This window comes from Apostichopus japonicus, chromosome 23 (assembly GCF_037975245.1).
Source record: "Apostichopus japonicus isolate 1M-3 chromosome 23, ASM3797524v1, whole genome shotgun sequence".
NCBI classification, from domain to species: domain Eukaryota; kingdom Metazoa; phylum Echinodermata; class Holothuroidea; order Aspidochirotida; family Stichopodidae; genus Apostichopus; species Apostichopus japonicus.
Window position 1 is genome coordinate 1,422,940 of NC_092583.1, and position 16,030 is coordinate 1,438,969.

Here is a 16,030-nt window from a genome sequence, read left to right on the forward strand (position 1 = left end):
TTTTGGGGTTTGTAAATTGTCGGTTTTCTCGAAGGCGAATCAAAGGCGTTTTGACTCTGACGGCCTAAGCTACTAAACTAACAGGTAGGGTATTTTGTCCAAATGTGTTATGTTAAGCATACAGCACATCTTGTGGAGGGACAGAAAAGATGATATAACTGTGAAAGCTTGAAGAGGCAAAACTGTGAAAAATAAAACTTACCTATTACACCATTTCCACATCGCAAAAAGAAAAGAGAATGACTTACAAATTTGATTATCTCCAAAGGAGTTGCAAAAAATATTTGGGTTGCAAAATCTCCTTGGCACTTTGCAGTGCTTTCTTTCTCACCTTGCATAGTACTAGTTTTAAGAGCTGGGAGAAGATGGGTGGGGTTGCAGGTAAGTGGAAAAGATAATCGCAGAAAATTAACTGGAATATAAGTAAGAATAAGCTGGAAATGACTATGCTACATTTAGGCACACTGGTAGTACCTTTCATGGTGTTAAACTTCTTAGTAATTACAATTAATTTATACCCCAGGAACTAAAATAATGGATTTGGGGGGGGGGGGAGTGGGAGATGGCAAAGAGTAGTTGGAAATTCACCAAAAAATAATACTAAAATAGAAACGTCTCTAGAAGTAGAAATAAATATGAATGGAAAAATAAAAAATCACTTTTAAGCAACACTTACTCTTCAATAGCACTTTTCTTATTAATATGATGGAAAAAGGAGGGTTCACACACGAGACCTGAAAGTGAAGAAAGACGAAAATGAATTTGGAAATATGATGAAACACGAGGTGAAGTTTTTCAGACTTAAAGCACAGACTTTTCTTTATGTTAACCTACATAGACTATTCTATATATTTACCTACACAGACTTTTATTCATTACCTACACTTTTATATATTTACCTACACAGACTTTTATATATTAACCTACACAGACTTTTATATATTTACCTACACAGACTTTTATATATTTACCTACACAGATTTTTATATATTGACCTACAAAGACTTTTATATATTTACCTACACAGAGTTTTATATATTTACCAATGCAGACTTTTATATATTTACCTACACAGACTTTTATATATTTACCTACCCAGACTTTTATATATTTACCTATGCAGACTTTTATATATTTACCTACACAGACTTTTATATATTTACCTACACAGACTTTTATATATTTACCTACACAGACTTTTATTCATTTACCTACACAGACTTTTATATACTTACCTACACAGACTCTTAGATATTTACCGACAATCACTCTTTATATATTTACAGACACAGATTATTTTTGCAATATATAATTAGTTTATTACCAGTTTTTCTCTCTTTAACTAACTCTCTTAATCTAACAGAATCTGCTTTTAGAAACAGGAAAGTTAAGAGAAGAGACATACCTAGATTAGAACAGGCTTTCTTACAAGATACATCATCATCTGCAGTCATAACCTGCAAAGCTGAGAGGGGCGGCCATGTTGGTAGCGCTGATGAACAATAGTCCTGACATGAAAATGAAACAAAACAAAATCCAACCATCGTTTATGATCATGATTTTGACTTTTTCAGACGGAAAAAAATGTTTTTAATTTGTAGAAGATGGAATCTTTAAACATTCAATCTGCCTTAATATACCGTGGAAGAATTATAACGTTGATGGTTCTACGGTCTAAAACAAAATCTGGTCAATTTCACATCCGTCTGCAAGAATATGTCTGATTACGTTTAGTGTTGCTTACAATTGAAATGTTTGATTTCTTCGAATAAGGCCGGTGAAAAAAAAAACGTCTCTGGGTACTGACAGGGCATGATTATGAACATTCGCGACATTCATGTTATCGAAATGTATCAATGGTATTGCAAAAGGATTGCCTGCTTGATTATTGTAACGGTCTTTCACAGTCAAACCGCTCTAGGCAACGAAACGTCTCGATAACTTTGAGAGCAATGGTCGTTTGAGTCTACAGAATATATAATTCAATTGAATAGGTGATTTAAATAAGTCATTAAAACATCTCAAAATACAAAACTATTTCCTCTGCTTCAGTGTAACTAGTTAGGATGTGATTTTAAAAGTTTTTTTAATTTTTTTTTTAAATTGGTCGCACAAAATGGTGTGTGGAATCAGGAAAGAAGCATCATATATATTTAACACTGCACAAGAAGATAGGGAATATGCTAAGTTAACGAACACAACCATATGCATTGTTGTTTGACATTCTTGTCTCCACGACGTAAACGTGTGCTGTTACTTTCGAAAACCCTGAGAAAAAAAACTGCCCCTTCCATGACCTACCTGATGTTGAACATATACGCTCACTCTTTGCAGCATACCCTCACAAGTATATTCAAAGGGTAACAGTGGCTCAACTGTGCCGATATTACTGATTTCCTGTAGAGCCCCCTCTAGCTCGGCTCTGTTATAAATGTTGACCGTCCACACGTGCGGTTTCCCGATGAACATCTCGGCGTAAGGATGTTGTGATGAAAACTGAAGTAAAGAGGGGAAAAAGGGCAAAAATGAGACATAAAGAGACATCCCACACAAGTACTCAAGAGGTGAAGAAAAAAGGGGGTGGGGGGGGGAGAGGGGATTTAAATTTGTTGAACAACAAAACTTATGAAACAACAAACGATACATGAAAGTGTAACACTGTATAGGACTATTTTTGCAAGTTTGAAGAGAAAGACTTGATATTTTCACAAAATGAGAAAATCTCTGTCTAAGCATACTTTTCAGTTTCCACAGGTTAATGTGCTCAGTTTTAACTATATATATATATATATATATATATATATATATATATATATATATATATATATATATATATATATATATATATATATATATATATATATATATATATAAACACTGCACCCCAAAACAGCTGTGAGTGACTATTTTCTGATCATCACCATCATCATCACCATCCACTTACCGCTCTCTGAGTGGGTTTCCCCTCGAAGAATTTCGTATTTTTGGCATTTTTCGGAGGGTCGAAGGACGGATTTAAGAAAATACATCCATTGGCTATGGCTTCTAAAGGTGCAGGGCCTTCGTACGGAAAACCTAAGCCTATGAATAACTGGAAAACAAAGAGAGAGAGAAACATAGAAACAAAGAAATGAAGGAACATTTTGGATGAAATTGTTTATATGAGTTTTCAGAACTTTTTTATTCAGTGTTCCAAAATAGTTCCATAGTGTTATGTTATATTTTTGAAAATAAATTCTCCAGCACCCCTCTCCCACCCCCTCTTTCCTCCTCATAAAAATAGTAATCATAATAAGGATGGAAAGGAAATGCAATGTTTACGGCTTTGACTCGTATTTCTTTATATTTCTTTATTTTTGGGGTTTATTCCTTGGATTTGTTTCTGCAGATTTTGCCATTTATTTCCTCTTCGGACAAATTTGACGAGAATGTATTTGCAAGTAAACACTGAAATACAATATTCAGGTTCACATAGATATTTATGTGACACTACTGCGTACAGTTTTTTATTGGGGGGGGGGGGTAAAATATAACATCTGATGCCAAACTGAATGTAGGCCCTAGCACACTGGACCATATGACCTATGGCTAGCCAATACAATTATCACCATTTTGCTTAAAATGTCTGAAAAATGTATTTCCCTATCAAATATGACATTTCTCAAGACTTTGATCACAATTTCCTGAACGAAGAATACTCTCCAATGTATCCTTCTATTGTTACCTCATAGCTTAATTAGTTTTGTCATTATGATTGCCTAACGATGATGGAAATTAAATCTTTCAGGTATATTATATCAGCAAACATTCACTGAGAAACTTTGATACTGTATCTTAGGAAAACATCAATTGACGTCACAAATAGTTTCAGGATGATAATTAGACTTTCTCAACAAATATAACGCTGTATATGTATGTATTCTAGATCCTCCTGCGAGCAGGAACTCGCGAAGAAGCCATCATTGGCATATCAAAGCGGCAAGCTGACCGAAGTCAGTCTCTTACATTCATAATTTAACGTCCATGATTATAAATTGTCAATTGTCAACAACTCTGTAACTGGACGACATACATTAATCTGGGAGTGACTCGAACTCGGGACCTTATGATTGAAAGGCAACGGCCTTAACCACTGAGCTAACACTCCTTAATTAACACTCCCTATACAATTTATATATATCCATTTTTCTCTTAGAGACATTGTTTATGAATCATTTCCATGGTTATTCTCCTCAACACAGAATATCACAAACTATAAAACTGTTGATGACAGATATTATGATTAAATTATTACAGATTTGATTAATATTATGATTAAATTATTACACATTTGGTTTAACTTAAATATATAGGACAATTGAATAAAACTATTTTTTTCCTTCCCTAACCGAATATGTAAAAAAAAAAAAGTGAAATTCTCCCCCCGCCCCGACTGACAATTGAAGTGAGAGCCCCCCACCCCTATGCCCTTGATGAAAAAGCTATATTACTTTAGCCAGTCAGGCTACAAACCAACCTCCTCCCAAATACTTGGTTTCATTTCTTCTAATGCCAACGCCCCTATCCACTTTATTATCAGCATTATTAATTATTATAATTCTTTATCCACAGATTATTATTTATCTAAAATTATTTAAAAAAAATTAATTGAACTATTTCATAAAGGTCACCAAACATAATTAGAAAAATATAGCATCCCTCAGGAAACAACATAAATGTTTATTACGTCAAGATTACAGCAAAAACACCCGATTCACATCAAAGGCAGAACAAAAGACCGTCATTCATAACTGTAAAAACAAAGCTAGACAAAAACAATTTTTTCATAATATTTTCATAATAAACTTTTTTCATAATTCCCAATACGATCCTACTTGACAATGCTCGGTTATATAGCTCCAACGTCCCTGTCATAATTCGCCACCCGTGAAAAAGTCATTAGTATCAAATTACCGACGACGCCTTGGAACAAATTATTAACATTTAATTAGCACGATGAGAATAACATCGCAAAGAAATTCAATCGATGGATATTTTTGTATTAAAAACAGTTGTGGTGTTATTAGAAACACTGTCTTCCGATTTCAGGGTATTCAGCACGCTACGCCGTTCACCAATTTTTTTTCAAAAGTGGAAATTAAAATCAATTTCGGTTCCCCCTTTTCCATTTTTCTTTTTGGTGCATACAAAAGTAAAATGTGGTCAATTCAATTTTTTTTTTCCTTCAACAACCAGTTGCTAAATTTTGTAAGGCAAAGGAAAAAAAGAAGCATCTTGTATAATTAACAACATGAAAAACCTTTCAAATCTACACTCCCAACGAGAGGCTGGGAGGAGTAAAAACAAAACATTAATTTCCATTACAAGAATTACAGCTATTGTCTTAATTAATTTTGGGGATTCTTAAAATAAGCGTTTAATGGAAATGCTGTTACGAACTATCACCTAGCGAAGTACATTTCAAGCATCGAAAAGATGACTTGATTCAGGATGGCAAGAATAGGTATATGCACCCAGGGGAGAGAGGGAGAGGGGGAGGGGGGGTAGGAAGTAAATAAGAAGGCTTGCATTGGAACACAGCTTGCGATGATCCTCCACATTAACACTGGCATATATCTTCATGACAGGTTGACATTCGACCAATTCACCACCAAAAAAAATATATATATAAAACAAAATCTCTACCAGGCAACTCCCATCACTGCAAGAGCTGCATTTACAACTTAATATGCCCAGAGATGGGTGTTACCGGTGGGAATTTTTTAGCCAGGAATATTCAGTTCCGGATATTTGACTGGTCACACTAATTACTTCCCTCTCACCTCTCTGTACACTAATTTATTTTCATACTTGATTAATTATTCACCTTGGTCTCTTGTAACAGCTGCTGTATTCTGGTTCCGTTGACTATCCCGTGATTACGGACGTACGATGGGAGAGCGGCCTGGAACTGGACCGTCTCGTTCTGGAACACGGTACCGTGTATTTCAAACTTTTCGTGGATTGTGTTCAGGTACCTACTGGCATCCTGGAGGGGGACGGGGAGAGAAAGCAAAATATGGTATGCATGTGTCCAAAAACACAAACAAAAAACCTATTAATCATAGACATAATAATGAGTAATTGCAACAAGGGCTTATTTATTATTATCCAAAAGGATGAGATCGGCTGAAAGACTTGGACAAAAAAAGAGATATTTATTTATATATTTTTTTTATAAAGATGAAATCTGCAATTATCTGTAGTTTACAAAAACAAACAAAAATTGGCAGGAATATAGTCATGTGACATCATATCAGTCAATCAGTGCCAAGGCTGAAAACAACAATTGACAGGGGTTGTAGAAAGTTTATATATGGGATGGGTCATATAATATCCTGTTAAACATAACTGTTTATAAAAGCAACAGAGATGGATCAAACAACTTTTCTCTGTGGTTCTCTGTTTTTCCTTTGTTTATTTCTTTTTGATCCTTTCTTCTTATTCTTGGCTTTTCTTTCAACTTCCTTCCTTGTCAGAATATTATAAATATGAAATAAGATGACATAATTAATTGCAACATGTCATGGACTGAACAAGAATAAACAAAACTGTTTGAAATTTGCAACTCCAGCAACTTTCCAGACAGAAAGAACGGAACGCCAAACCAAGATTACCAAGCTGGACTCGGAAGAGAATCAATGTAATGTCAAACAGTTGAATTTGTTTGTTTGTGAATTACGTTATTGTTTTTAATTCTATGGTTCTGCCACATATAACTTACCCCTGTCCCAGTATGGTATCACTTTATATCGCAAAAAGACAAAACTTAGAATAATAAAGTTTTTGAAGTATACTTCTAAAATTTTGAGTTTAGACTTCAACTTCCTATTAGACACTGTAATTGCAACTGCTAGAAACGAGTTTATTCGGATGGCAAACACAATTATAAGCAGACCAAAACCATCCTCTACATGCTTCATTTAACAGTATGAGCTAACAAAATCTTTCAGAAATCTAAGAAATCGACACATCTTGCCAAAATATAGAATACATCTTTTTAGAAACTCATTTATCTAGCGTGCTGCAATATTCTTTCAATCTGAGCTTTTGGATCCTTTGATTCAGAGTGTTTTTTTTTTTGTTTTTTTTTTAATCTTATATCATCTTAACATCTTATATCATCTTAACATCTTATAACATCTTAACACTGTTTATATTAATATATTTTATGTTTTTACTTCTTTTTATAAATATTTTCTTATTTATTCTGGATTGAATAAACGAAAAGAACAAAATGTATAATTTGACATTTCTTCTTCTTCTATTTATAACATAAAGCTATCAATGACATGACATCCAAGTGCAACAAAGGAAGACCCTGAATGAGCTTTATATGATTTTCTTACCTTCCACATAGCCAGATCTTTTCCATAGACTAACGCTCGTTGCTGTCTTACTGCCGTTTGCTTCCTCTTCGCAGGTGGGTAATGCTCGACCACGAACCCCATGAAACTGTTATCTGGTGTGTGAGCTGATGGATCAAAATAATCAATTAAGTAAGTCATTAAAACAGAGACGTAACGTTGCAACTTTCTATTCAAAATAGCTGCTGGTTTCCTGAGTCATGTCCCATCTCTCATCAGGTTTCATTTCATTTATTTCATTTTCATTTGTTTTCTTTTTCCAACCAAAAGGGTACTACTAGCCAATAACTAGACCTTTCTAAGGAAGTCACATTCATGATTTCTCCTCCCCTCCCCTCCCCTCAGCCCTCCCCTCAGCCTGCCCACTTTGTGTATGTAAAGTAAGCTAAAGAGTACATCTGCCATGAAAGACATGGTAAGGCATAAAAAACTGTTGATGTTCCATTTTTTTCTCTCAAACAGATGCAAGAGGCTTCATGCTTTCTCAACATTTAATCACCTGTTATGACATAAACAAACAAACTAAACAAAGTCAATTGTACAGTGTTTGATCAAATGACTGCATACACTGTAATCCAGTGCTTTATTGCAGCTGAATGTGTGTGTGTGTTAGTTATATAGCAACAAATACTTCACTTGTCATACACATATACATTGGACAGAGCAATATCTGAAAATCACTCCTTCACCCCTCTCATGCCTCTCTCCATTTACCTTCCCCTAATCCCCCCCCCCAATTCCCCATGCCCACAGGAAGCAGCTTAATTTTTACTGCATTGAACGTTATTCACAGATTACTTTGTTTCTCCACACAAAGTAGCTATCGACATCCAACAAATTAGCAAACTTTATGAATATGTCCTGAATTGAAAGACATCTCTTGTACACAATGATGCAACAGAATGCTTCATGTGTGTCTGTCTGTCTGTCTGCAATATTCATTCATGTATGTGGCATGATAGATGAAATGTTGAACTCACTACTAGCACAATAAAGACAAAATTATATTCACAGTATATCCAACACCACATCTGCTCATTGCTGGTATTAAACCACACGACTTCATAGCATACAAACAGTTATGGAACATGGTCATAACGTCAAAGCATGGAAACACTATAAATGATACATGGTCTAACGTCACCGTATGGAGACACAGACGAAACATGGTCATAAAGTCACAACTTGGAAACTCCTATGAAACATGGTCACGTCACAGCATGGAAACACTTATGAACACATGGTCATAACGTCACAGCATGGAAACACCTACGAAACATGGTCATAACGTCACAGCATGGAAACACCTACGAAACATGGTCATAACGTCACAGCATGGAAACACCTACGAAACATGGTCATAACGTCACAGCATGGAAACACCTACGAAACATGGTCATAACATCAAAGCATGGAAACAGTTACGAAACATGGTCATAACGTCAGAGCATACAAACACTTACGAAACATTGTTATAACTTCAGCATGAAACACTTACGAAACATGGTCATAAACTGTCTGGGCACGAGATTCCATTTGCCCCAAGATGACCTATGACCTGTTGCCTTTGCATAGTGTTCAGCATTGAAGGCTGGTTCTGTCCCAAAGGTATCGATCACTCTTAACATACATCTGTAAAGAAGAAAGGATGAACGCATTTGCAAAATCATATGTTAAAAGTAGTAACGTGTAAAACGACACTATGGGAAGAAACCTGACTCCTTTTCCCCCCCTTCCCCCCTCACCGCTGTACCAAATCGAGTCAGGTAGCTGAGGTTAAGTGTAAACGTTTTAGATATTGGGGAATTGCATGAAACTTTGAGTAACAACTACTAGTGTTACATTACAGGCAGGACAATTGTGGATTTCTCTTGAAAATGTATTCTACAACATTTCCATCGTCTCCTGCCACTTCTATACCCTACATATTAAAACTCCGCATAAACCATTCTCCATTAAACTTATAAATATCGATCATCACAACAAGACTAACAGGATGACAAATATTTGTGTAACCCTCCAATCAATTTGCGCTATTTTACAATCGACCAATAAATTGATTTTTAAACAAATTTCCCAGTTTTCCTTAAAATATTGATTATTTTGTAAGGTAAAAGTCACTTTCATTTATTTATTGATTACAGTTTCTGGATGTCAAATAAAGAGGTTAAATTATCATATTTCCCTTTCTATCAAATTGTTTAAGCTTGTTCGGGGCTTTTTTTTCCCTCAGGAAACAGCCATCGAATGCAAAGAAATAATGTTCTTCGGATACATGAGCAAATACGGTTGGAAATATGACCTCGCTGACCTCATTATGCGATTACAGTAAAAAATCCTCAAAGGTGTTAAAGGATTGGTTCAGGTGTCTGACGTGTCTATCTTGTATGAAAGAGCTTAAATAGACAAACAGAATAGTGAAGAAACTACCATGATAGCATTCTCTAATAAGGAGATATCACACTTTGGAGATTTCACAATTTCTTTGCAAATGACTGACTGGTGTAGAAAGACTAACTGTGAGGGTGTGATGTCACATCCTCACTTCCTTAACATGTGTCAATATATTTCATTAAAAAATAATTACATTTTTTTCCCTCACAAATCTAAAAAAATATAATCAAACATTCTTCAGATGTTAAATCTCAAATACTTCCCTTGACACATATGAGATCTCCTGACGTATCTTTTGGTTGTAGGTCATAAAATCTTACAAAATATTTTAATAAAATAACAAAGAAGACTTTTCAGGAATGTGAGGATATGATGTCACAGCTAGTCTGATTTCAGCAGTTTCTACACAATCAGATAGAACTTTAAACATGTATCTCCTAAACGGAAAAAGATGTTTGAATAATTTCTTCACTGTTGGGTTTCTTTTATTGTCCTCTTTCATATAAGATAAACATTTGTGACACCTGAACTATTCCTTTAAGGTCGAGGATTCGTTCCTCATCCAGCCCTGGTGATTGAAGCTACAAAATGGGGCTGGAATGGATTTGGTCTGAGCACAACTAACACAGATAAATAGATATGTTCACACAAACATTCAGACGTAACAGAATAAATCTTAAATAGCTTATAGAATATTATTCATTCTTTCCATTTTTCATCAAAATTCTCCCCTTTTCCACTCACAAGTAACTAATTCATTCCATCTATTCTGCAAAACTATTAATATCTTACACATTTTAATTTCTTTCTCTCACCAAAGATAAGAGCACACAGCTGGGTACAGTTAGCCAAAGGTATTAACTATTGACACTTAGACAAGCACTTGACCAAACCAGTTACAATAAATCAACTTCCAAACAGAGGCATATATGTTGGGCTAAGTTATATTCTATACTGTAAAACTGTACGTTTCAAAATCTTCCCTAGACAAGCTCGAATTTACAAACTGGGAAGGGGTCTTTTGCTCTGGCAGAGGGAGGAGGCCCTCTAGTTTAGGAACCCTGTGGCTAGAGGGCTTGTGAGTCACACTCTGTAAGTAAAGTTTGCTTCTGCGAACAACCCAGCTACCAGGAAGGGCATTTTTTCTTTCTGTAAGGCTAGGTACTCCTAGGAGGGTGGCATTGCCTCCCAGTGAAAGTCAGCTTCCCTAGTACACAAGTTTGTTCTTCAATCGGTCCAAACCACACGAGTGTAACGTTAAACTAGACGATCCCCCCATCATTGTTCGCAAGCTCGCGAGGGGTGTTACTATGACTGGATTACTTGGTTCACAGACCTGTAAACGGTGCAGATCCCGCACATAAGAACCTCTATGACAGCACTCTCTATTGGACCGCTGCGGAGCCCACTGCCAGATGCTGTACATTAATTTAAACCCAATACGCCTGTGGTTTTCAGCCCTTTGATGTCTTTAGACAATTTTGACAGACTTTGTACAAGGGCGGCGGAAGCACTTTTAATCTGGGGGGGCACCGACATCAAAGGGCACTTTGCAGAAATTCGATTGGACTGATGCAGCCTTATATTTAGTACCCTTTATAACTCTTATTGTATTATCTTATTTGCGTATACACATTACTCCATCAACGCCCCCCCCCCCCCCTCAAGGAAAATATGCATACTAGCACTGCAATATCCAATGTGCAAATTGGGAAACAAGCAACAAATTTTCTTTTGAGATAAAATGAGGTGAAATCATGCTAGTTGCTAATGTAGGAATCTTCCGAATTAGAGTTTATTTCTTGTCAATATCTTAACAATTTGTTTCCATTCGAAATAGCTTTGAGTTTGACCCACAGAAATTCATTGAAAGTCAGGGGCGTAGCCAGGATTCGCAAAGTTGTATGCACGACTATCTGAGCGGAGCGCCACCATCGGTTGGCGCGGAGCGTACAAGAAAATTTTTGGTTTTACAAACCCCTCAGATGGCTGGAATTTACGGCCCTTCCCGAGTGTTCATTCTGGTTCCATGGCCTCTTGCTAACTTGAGACACCTCAATTTTTATGTAGAAAAAGGGCACATTTTTAACCTGAGGAAAAGTGGGGGGGCACATGCCCCCTGTGCCCCCCCGGTTCCGCCGCCCTTGCTTTTGTACCAATAGTTGCCGAATAGATACCAGTTAAGAATACAATGTGTTCGAAATGAGTGTCATTCAGACTGTTTTACAACTACCAAGTGGTATCCACTAAAGGTTGAATATTTTTGTCAAGATTTTTCGGTTCATACCTTTGACATAATCATCGAAAGATACTAGATATTGTATTTGTCTGTACATATAAACAGGTATTCATACATAATTTAATCACATGGATTAGATTTCAAATACAGCTTGCTGCTAGCTTCTTGACGTTTGGGATTCACAGAGCTAAGCAAAAACATTTACATGTCAGCCTTCAAATTTACTGGGGATTTCAGGCGCGTATGCTAATCTATTGCATGAAAAATATTATTATAGACAAATTTAAAATCAAAAAAGAAAGATTTCTTTTTCAGATGTCACTTAATGATCAGCATATCTATAGTTGAGTCAAAAAATGCATTTTCATATTACCTACTGACATATCAAGAAAATTTATATTTACTTCCTCCACTCCCTTCACCCCCCTTCCCCTTCCCCTCCCCCTTCCTTTAGACACAAAAAAACATACAGTAAAGAAAGGACTTAACTCACTTGAATTGATTAAAGACGCCACCCGTAGATTTTCTCATCTGTTTTAGGCCGACGATGTCAATATAAACGACGTCGAACGGCATATTCGAGTCCGTAGGACAGCTTGATTTGGCTATTCCCTTCGAACGTAGTAAACTGTTGAACATAACAAGGAAAGGAACAAACAGAATTTATTTAAAAATAAAGATCCTGCTCTCAGAAACTGGCATAGCAGCACACTTGTGTGTTCTTCTTTCTCTTTGCTTTCTTGAGACCAGGGAAGGGAAAGATGTATACCAACTATTTCGAATTAGCACAATTACTTTCTTTTAAGTTAAGTATCCTCTGTACAGAATTGTACAGTACTGTCATCGTTAAAACACTTTAATACCTACATAAAAGTATTAAAGGGTTCCATATTTAACATCCTTCCCACCCCTGTACATTCCGCCACCCCAACTTACCTCCCCTGACACCCCAAATGACACCTCAAGATTTTGTTTTTGGAGAGATTGTAAGTTGGAAACATACAAATATACATTAAAAATGGAAAAAAAAATGGAAAATTGTCATTTTTCCTCCAAATCTTAACATGAAATGTTATCTCATCACCTGAAGCTTAACTATCAGGAACAACTTTCAGGAATCCCTGAACTATTTTCTTGCATCTGTTAGTGGCTCTAGGTTCTGTTCAACTAAATGTCATCCATAATGCAAACATCCATTTTAATGAGCAGTTGAAGAAATATCCACCCGGGGGTTTAAATCAGATTATTCATAAAGGCTGTTATTCAAGGAAAAAAAAAACCCATTTAAAAGCCTTTGCCAAACGTGATAGGTAATTTGTAAACATTTCGTGACTGTGTATGAATAAATATAAACCAATGATTGCCTTATTAAAGTTGCCATTAAAATGCCATACAACCCGGGAACATAAAACCTTCATTCAAACAAAAAAAAATGTTGATGACAGGCTTTGAAATTTGGACTTTTTCCTGGCTGAGTGCCAGCAAATTTATGCTGTTCACCAATAGCAATAACACACTGTCAAAAGCATCGACATGATTTCCCATACATGATTTCTACGAAAGATTGCTAAAAGACACACCATTTTGTTCCATCTGTTTTTGGAAACAACAGCAATGGTGTGACTCAAGGATTCGACTTTTGTCACCTATCTGTAAAGTCCTTAAAGTTAAATCTTTCCCCCGGTGCAAACATTTCTGCCATAACAACAACTAGAAAGCCTATTGAAAGAAGTCGATGAATCTGCAACAAACCATGTTTATAAGAATTTATAACAATACAAACAAATACAATATACAAATAAATACAAACATGAACAACATCAAATAAACTAGAGCACCAATGGTGCAGAAGCTCATACCTTTTCGAGCTGAAAAATGTAGGGCCCACAAAACCAATTTTGGGCCCATGAGGGATACCCCCCCCCCCCTCCATTAGCAGAATCCTGGCCACACCACTGGCTATAATTCCTATTTTCCCCTTTAAATCCTATTTTACCCACTCTCTCAAACAATACCACTGACCTACCCTATTAAACTTTCTCCCCCTCTACCTTAGCAGACATAACAAGCACTCCCTACAAGACATAACTTCACAAGCTGCCTACATACCTCAGGCTCAAAGACTTCTAAGAATCGGCAAGTGCTGATTGGCTATAGGGCTCTCATGCTTACAGTTCAACAGTTAATAACAACTCCCAGTCCTGCTTTAATTCCACTAACAGCCTCTGCAGAGCTTAACCACAAATGTAAACAAACACTGCAGAAACTGGGAGACAAATTAAAGGAGCTTTGGCAAAAAGTGAAGGCTCAGATTTTTTTAAACAATGGGGATTAATTGTAATTAATTAACTTTTTACCAAAATTTTTTAGGCATCACCTTATTCATACACAATCCAACAATCATCAGTTCAACTTTGAATATGATCCATCAAAATCTTGAGGAGATTGAGATATTTGAAAATATTACAAAGAATGACCCCCGATGACCCCCTAAATGACCTTTGACCTCAATTTTCCGAACACCCCTTGTAACTCTCATCCCGAGGAACATTGTGACCAAGTTTCATTATAATTGGCCATACACTGTACGAACAGGAGCAATTTGAAAATATAGGGCCGCGGCCCGGGCCACAAAAGACCCCTAGTTGATCTTTGATCTCAAATTCATGAACACCCTGAAGGTAAAACTACCATAGTACTATCGTGACAAACCCTCAACATTGTACCATGGAATCTGTAGGAGAAGAAGCATTTTGCGTATTTCCACAAAATGGCCCATTACGGCCCACAGGTGACCTTTGACCCCAAATTTTGGACCATCTCTGATGGCCCTATACCCAATGGTCCTTGTGTCCAAATTTCATGAAATTCCATCAAACACTGTGCGAGTGGGAACGGTTTTACCAATTGTTGACGGATAGAGTGATAGAGTGATAGACGCTGCACTGTAACAATAGCTCACACCAGCATGCTGGTATGAGCTAAAAAAAGGGGGTTTCACCAAGAAAAAAACAAACACATTACAACAAATACATACAAACAATACAAACATGAACAACATTAAAAAAAAAGGTTTTCACAAAGAAAAGTTAAGTATCTCAAAAAAATCAAAAAGAATACAAATTTTTACAGTAGGAAAGACTGAAAAATGGTGGCATTTTGAGGATAAATGGTGCAGAAAAACTTACTTTGTTAATCTATGTGTTGAATACGACAAGCTGATGTCGTGACCTAGAATAAATAAAGATGTGATAATATCCGCCCACTGGACCAGCTCTCCCAGCGGACCTCCACTGAAGGCTTTCTCCGCGATCTTAAAGCCAGACTCTTTGGTTAGAAGACCGAGATGAATCAAGATCTGAGAAACGGTAAGATGGATGATTATTAAGTTAGTTGTCGTTAAACGAGTCCATATTTCCAGCTAGCTTTTGTGCGTTCTGAGCATCTTAAGTATATATTCCGAAGTATGGGAAACAAGGATGAAACGTTTGCAGATCGCTTAACCTGTACAGTTTAACACGAGAGTGGGATAGATGAGGGAAGCAAGATGTATATCATTTCCCCTCACTTAAAACACATAGGGGACATGTCTTCCCCTCCTACATCCCCACTCTGCCTCCCTCCTTTTCCCCTTCCCCGACCCCCATTTTGTCCCTGTTTCCATTTTCTAACACCATCAAGAGTACTCTTGGGCTTAGATGTAATCCAATCGTGTTTACTAACATAAGAAATATTTTGTAAATTATGAGGAGGGTGTGGGGGGGGGGAGAAAGATTTTGATCTTTTGCCTGTAAAACAAAACATTCTTACCTTTTTTTGTTCTCTGCCAGACAATTCTCCTCTTTGATCTAAGGCCTCTACTGCAGGCATCCAGAGGGTGTCCCACATCCTGGATATTCTCATCTTCATCCAGCGAAATTTTTCGGGATTATCCATCATGGCAAATAATATATTTTTGTCTTTCTGAATAATAGCCTGTGTTAATCAAAAT

At 36.5% G+C, this 16,030-nt stretch overlaps 1 protein-coding gene across 2 annotated transcripts in view; it reads right to left on the reverse strand.

Annotated features, from left to right (window-relative positions):
* Positions 1 to 16,030, reverse strand: part of LOC139964806 (alpha-1,6-mannosylglycoprotein 6-beta-N-acetylglucosaminyltransferase A-like) — a 72,508-nt gene that overhangs the window by 6,343 nt on the left and 50,135 nt on the right. For both annotated transcript variants that reach the window (XM_071966789.1, XM_071966790.1), the window contains 10 exons: positions 15,850 to 16,014; positions 15,228 to 15,397; positions 12,533 to 12,667; positions 8,905 to 9,038; positions 7,389 to 7,513; positions 5,867 to 6,028; positions 2,945 to 3,091; positions 2,302 to 2,496; positions 1,406 to 1,508; positions 677 to 734 (listed from right to left, as the gene is read on the reverse strand). In XM_071966789.1, coding sequence (XP_071822890.1) covers positions 677 to 734; positions 1,406 to 1,508; positions 2,302 to 2,496; positions 2,945 to 3,091; positions 5,867 to 6,028; positions 7,389 to 7,513; positions 8,905 to 9,038; positions 12,533 to 12,667; positions 15,228 to 15,397; positions 15,850 to 16,014 — 1,394 coding nt within the window. The remainder of the gene's footprint in view (positions 1 to 676; positions 735 to 1,405; positions 1,509 to 2,301; positions 2,497 to 2,944; positions 3,092 to 5,866; positions 6,029 to 7,388; positions 7,514 to 8,904; positions 9,039 to 12,532; positions 12,668 to 15,227; positions 15,398 to 15,849; positions 16,015 to 16,030) is intronic.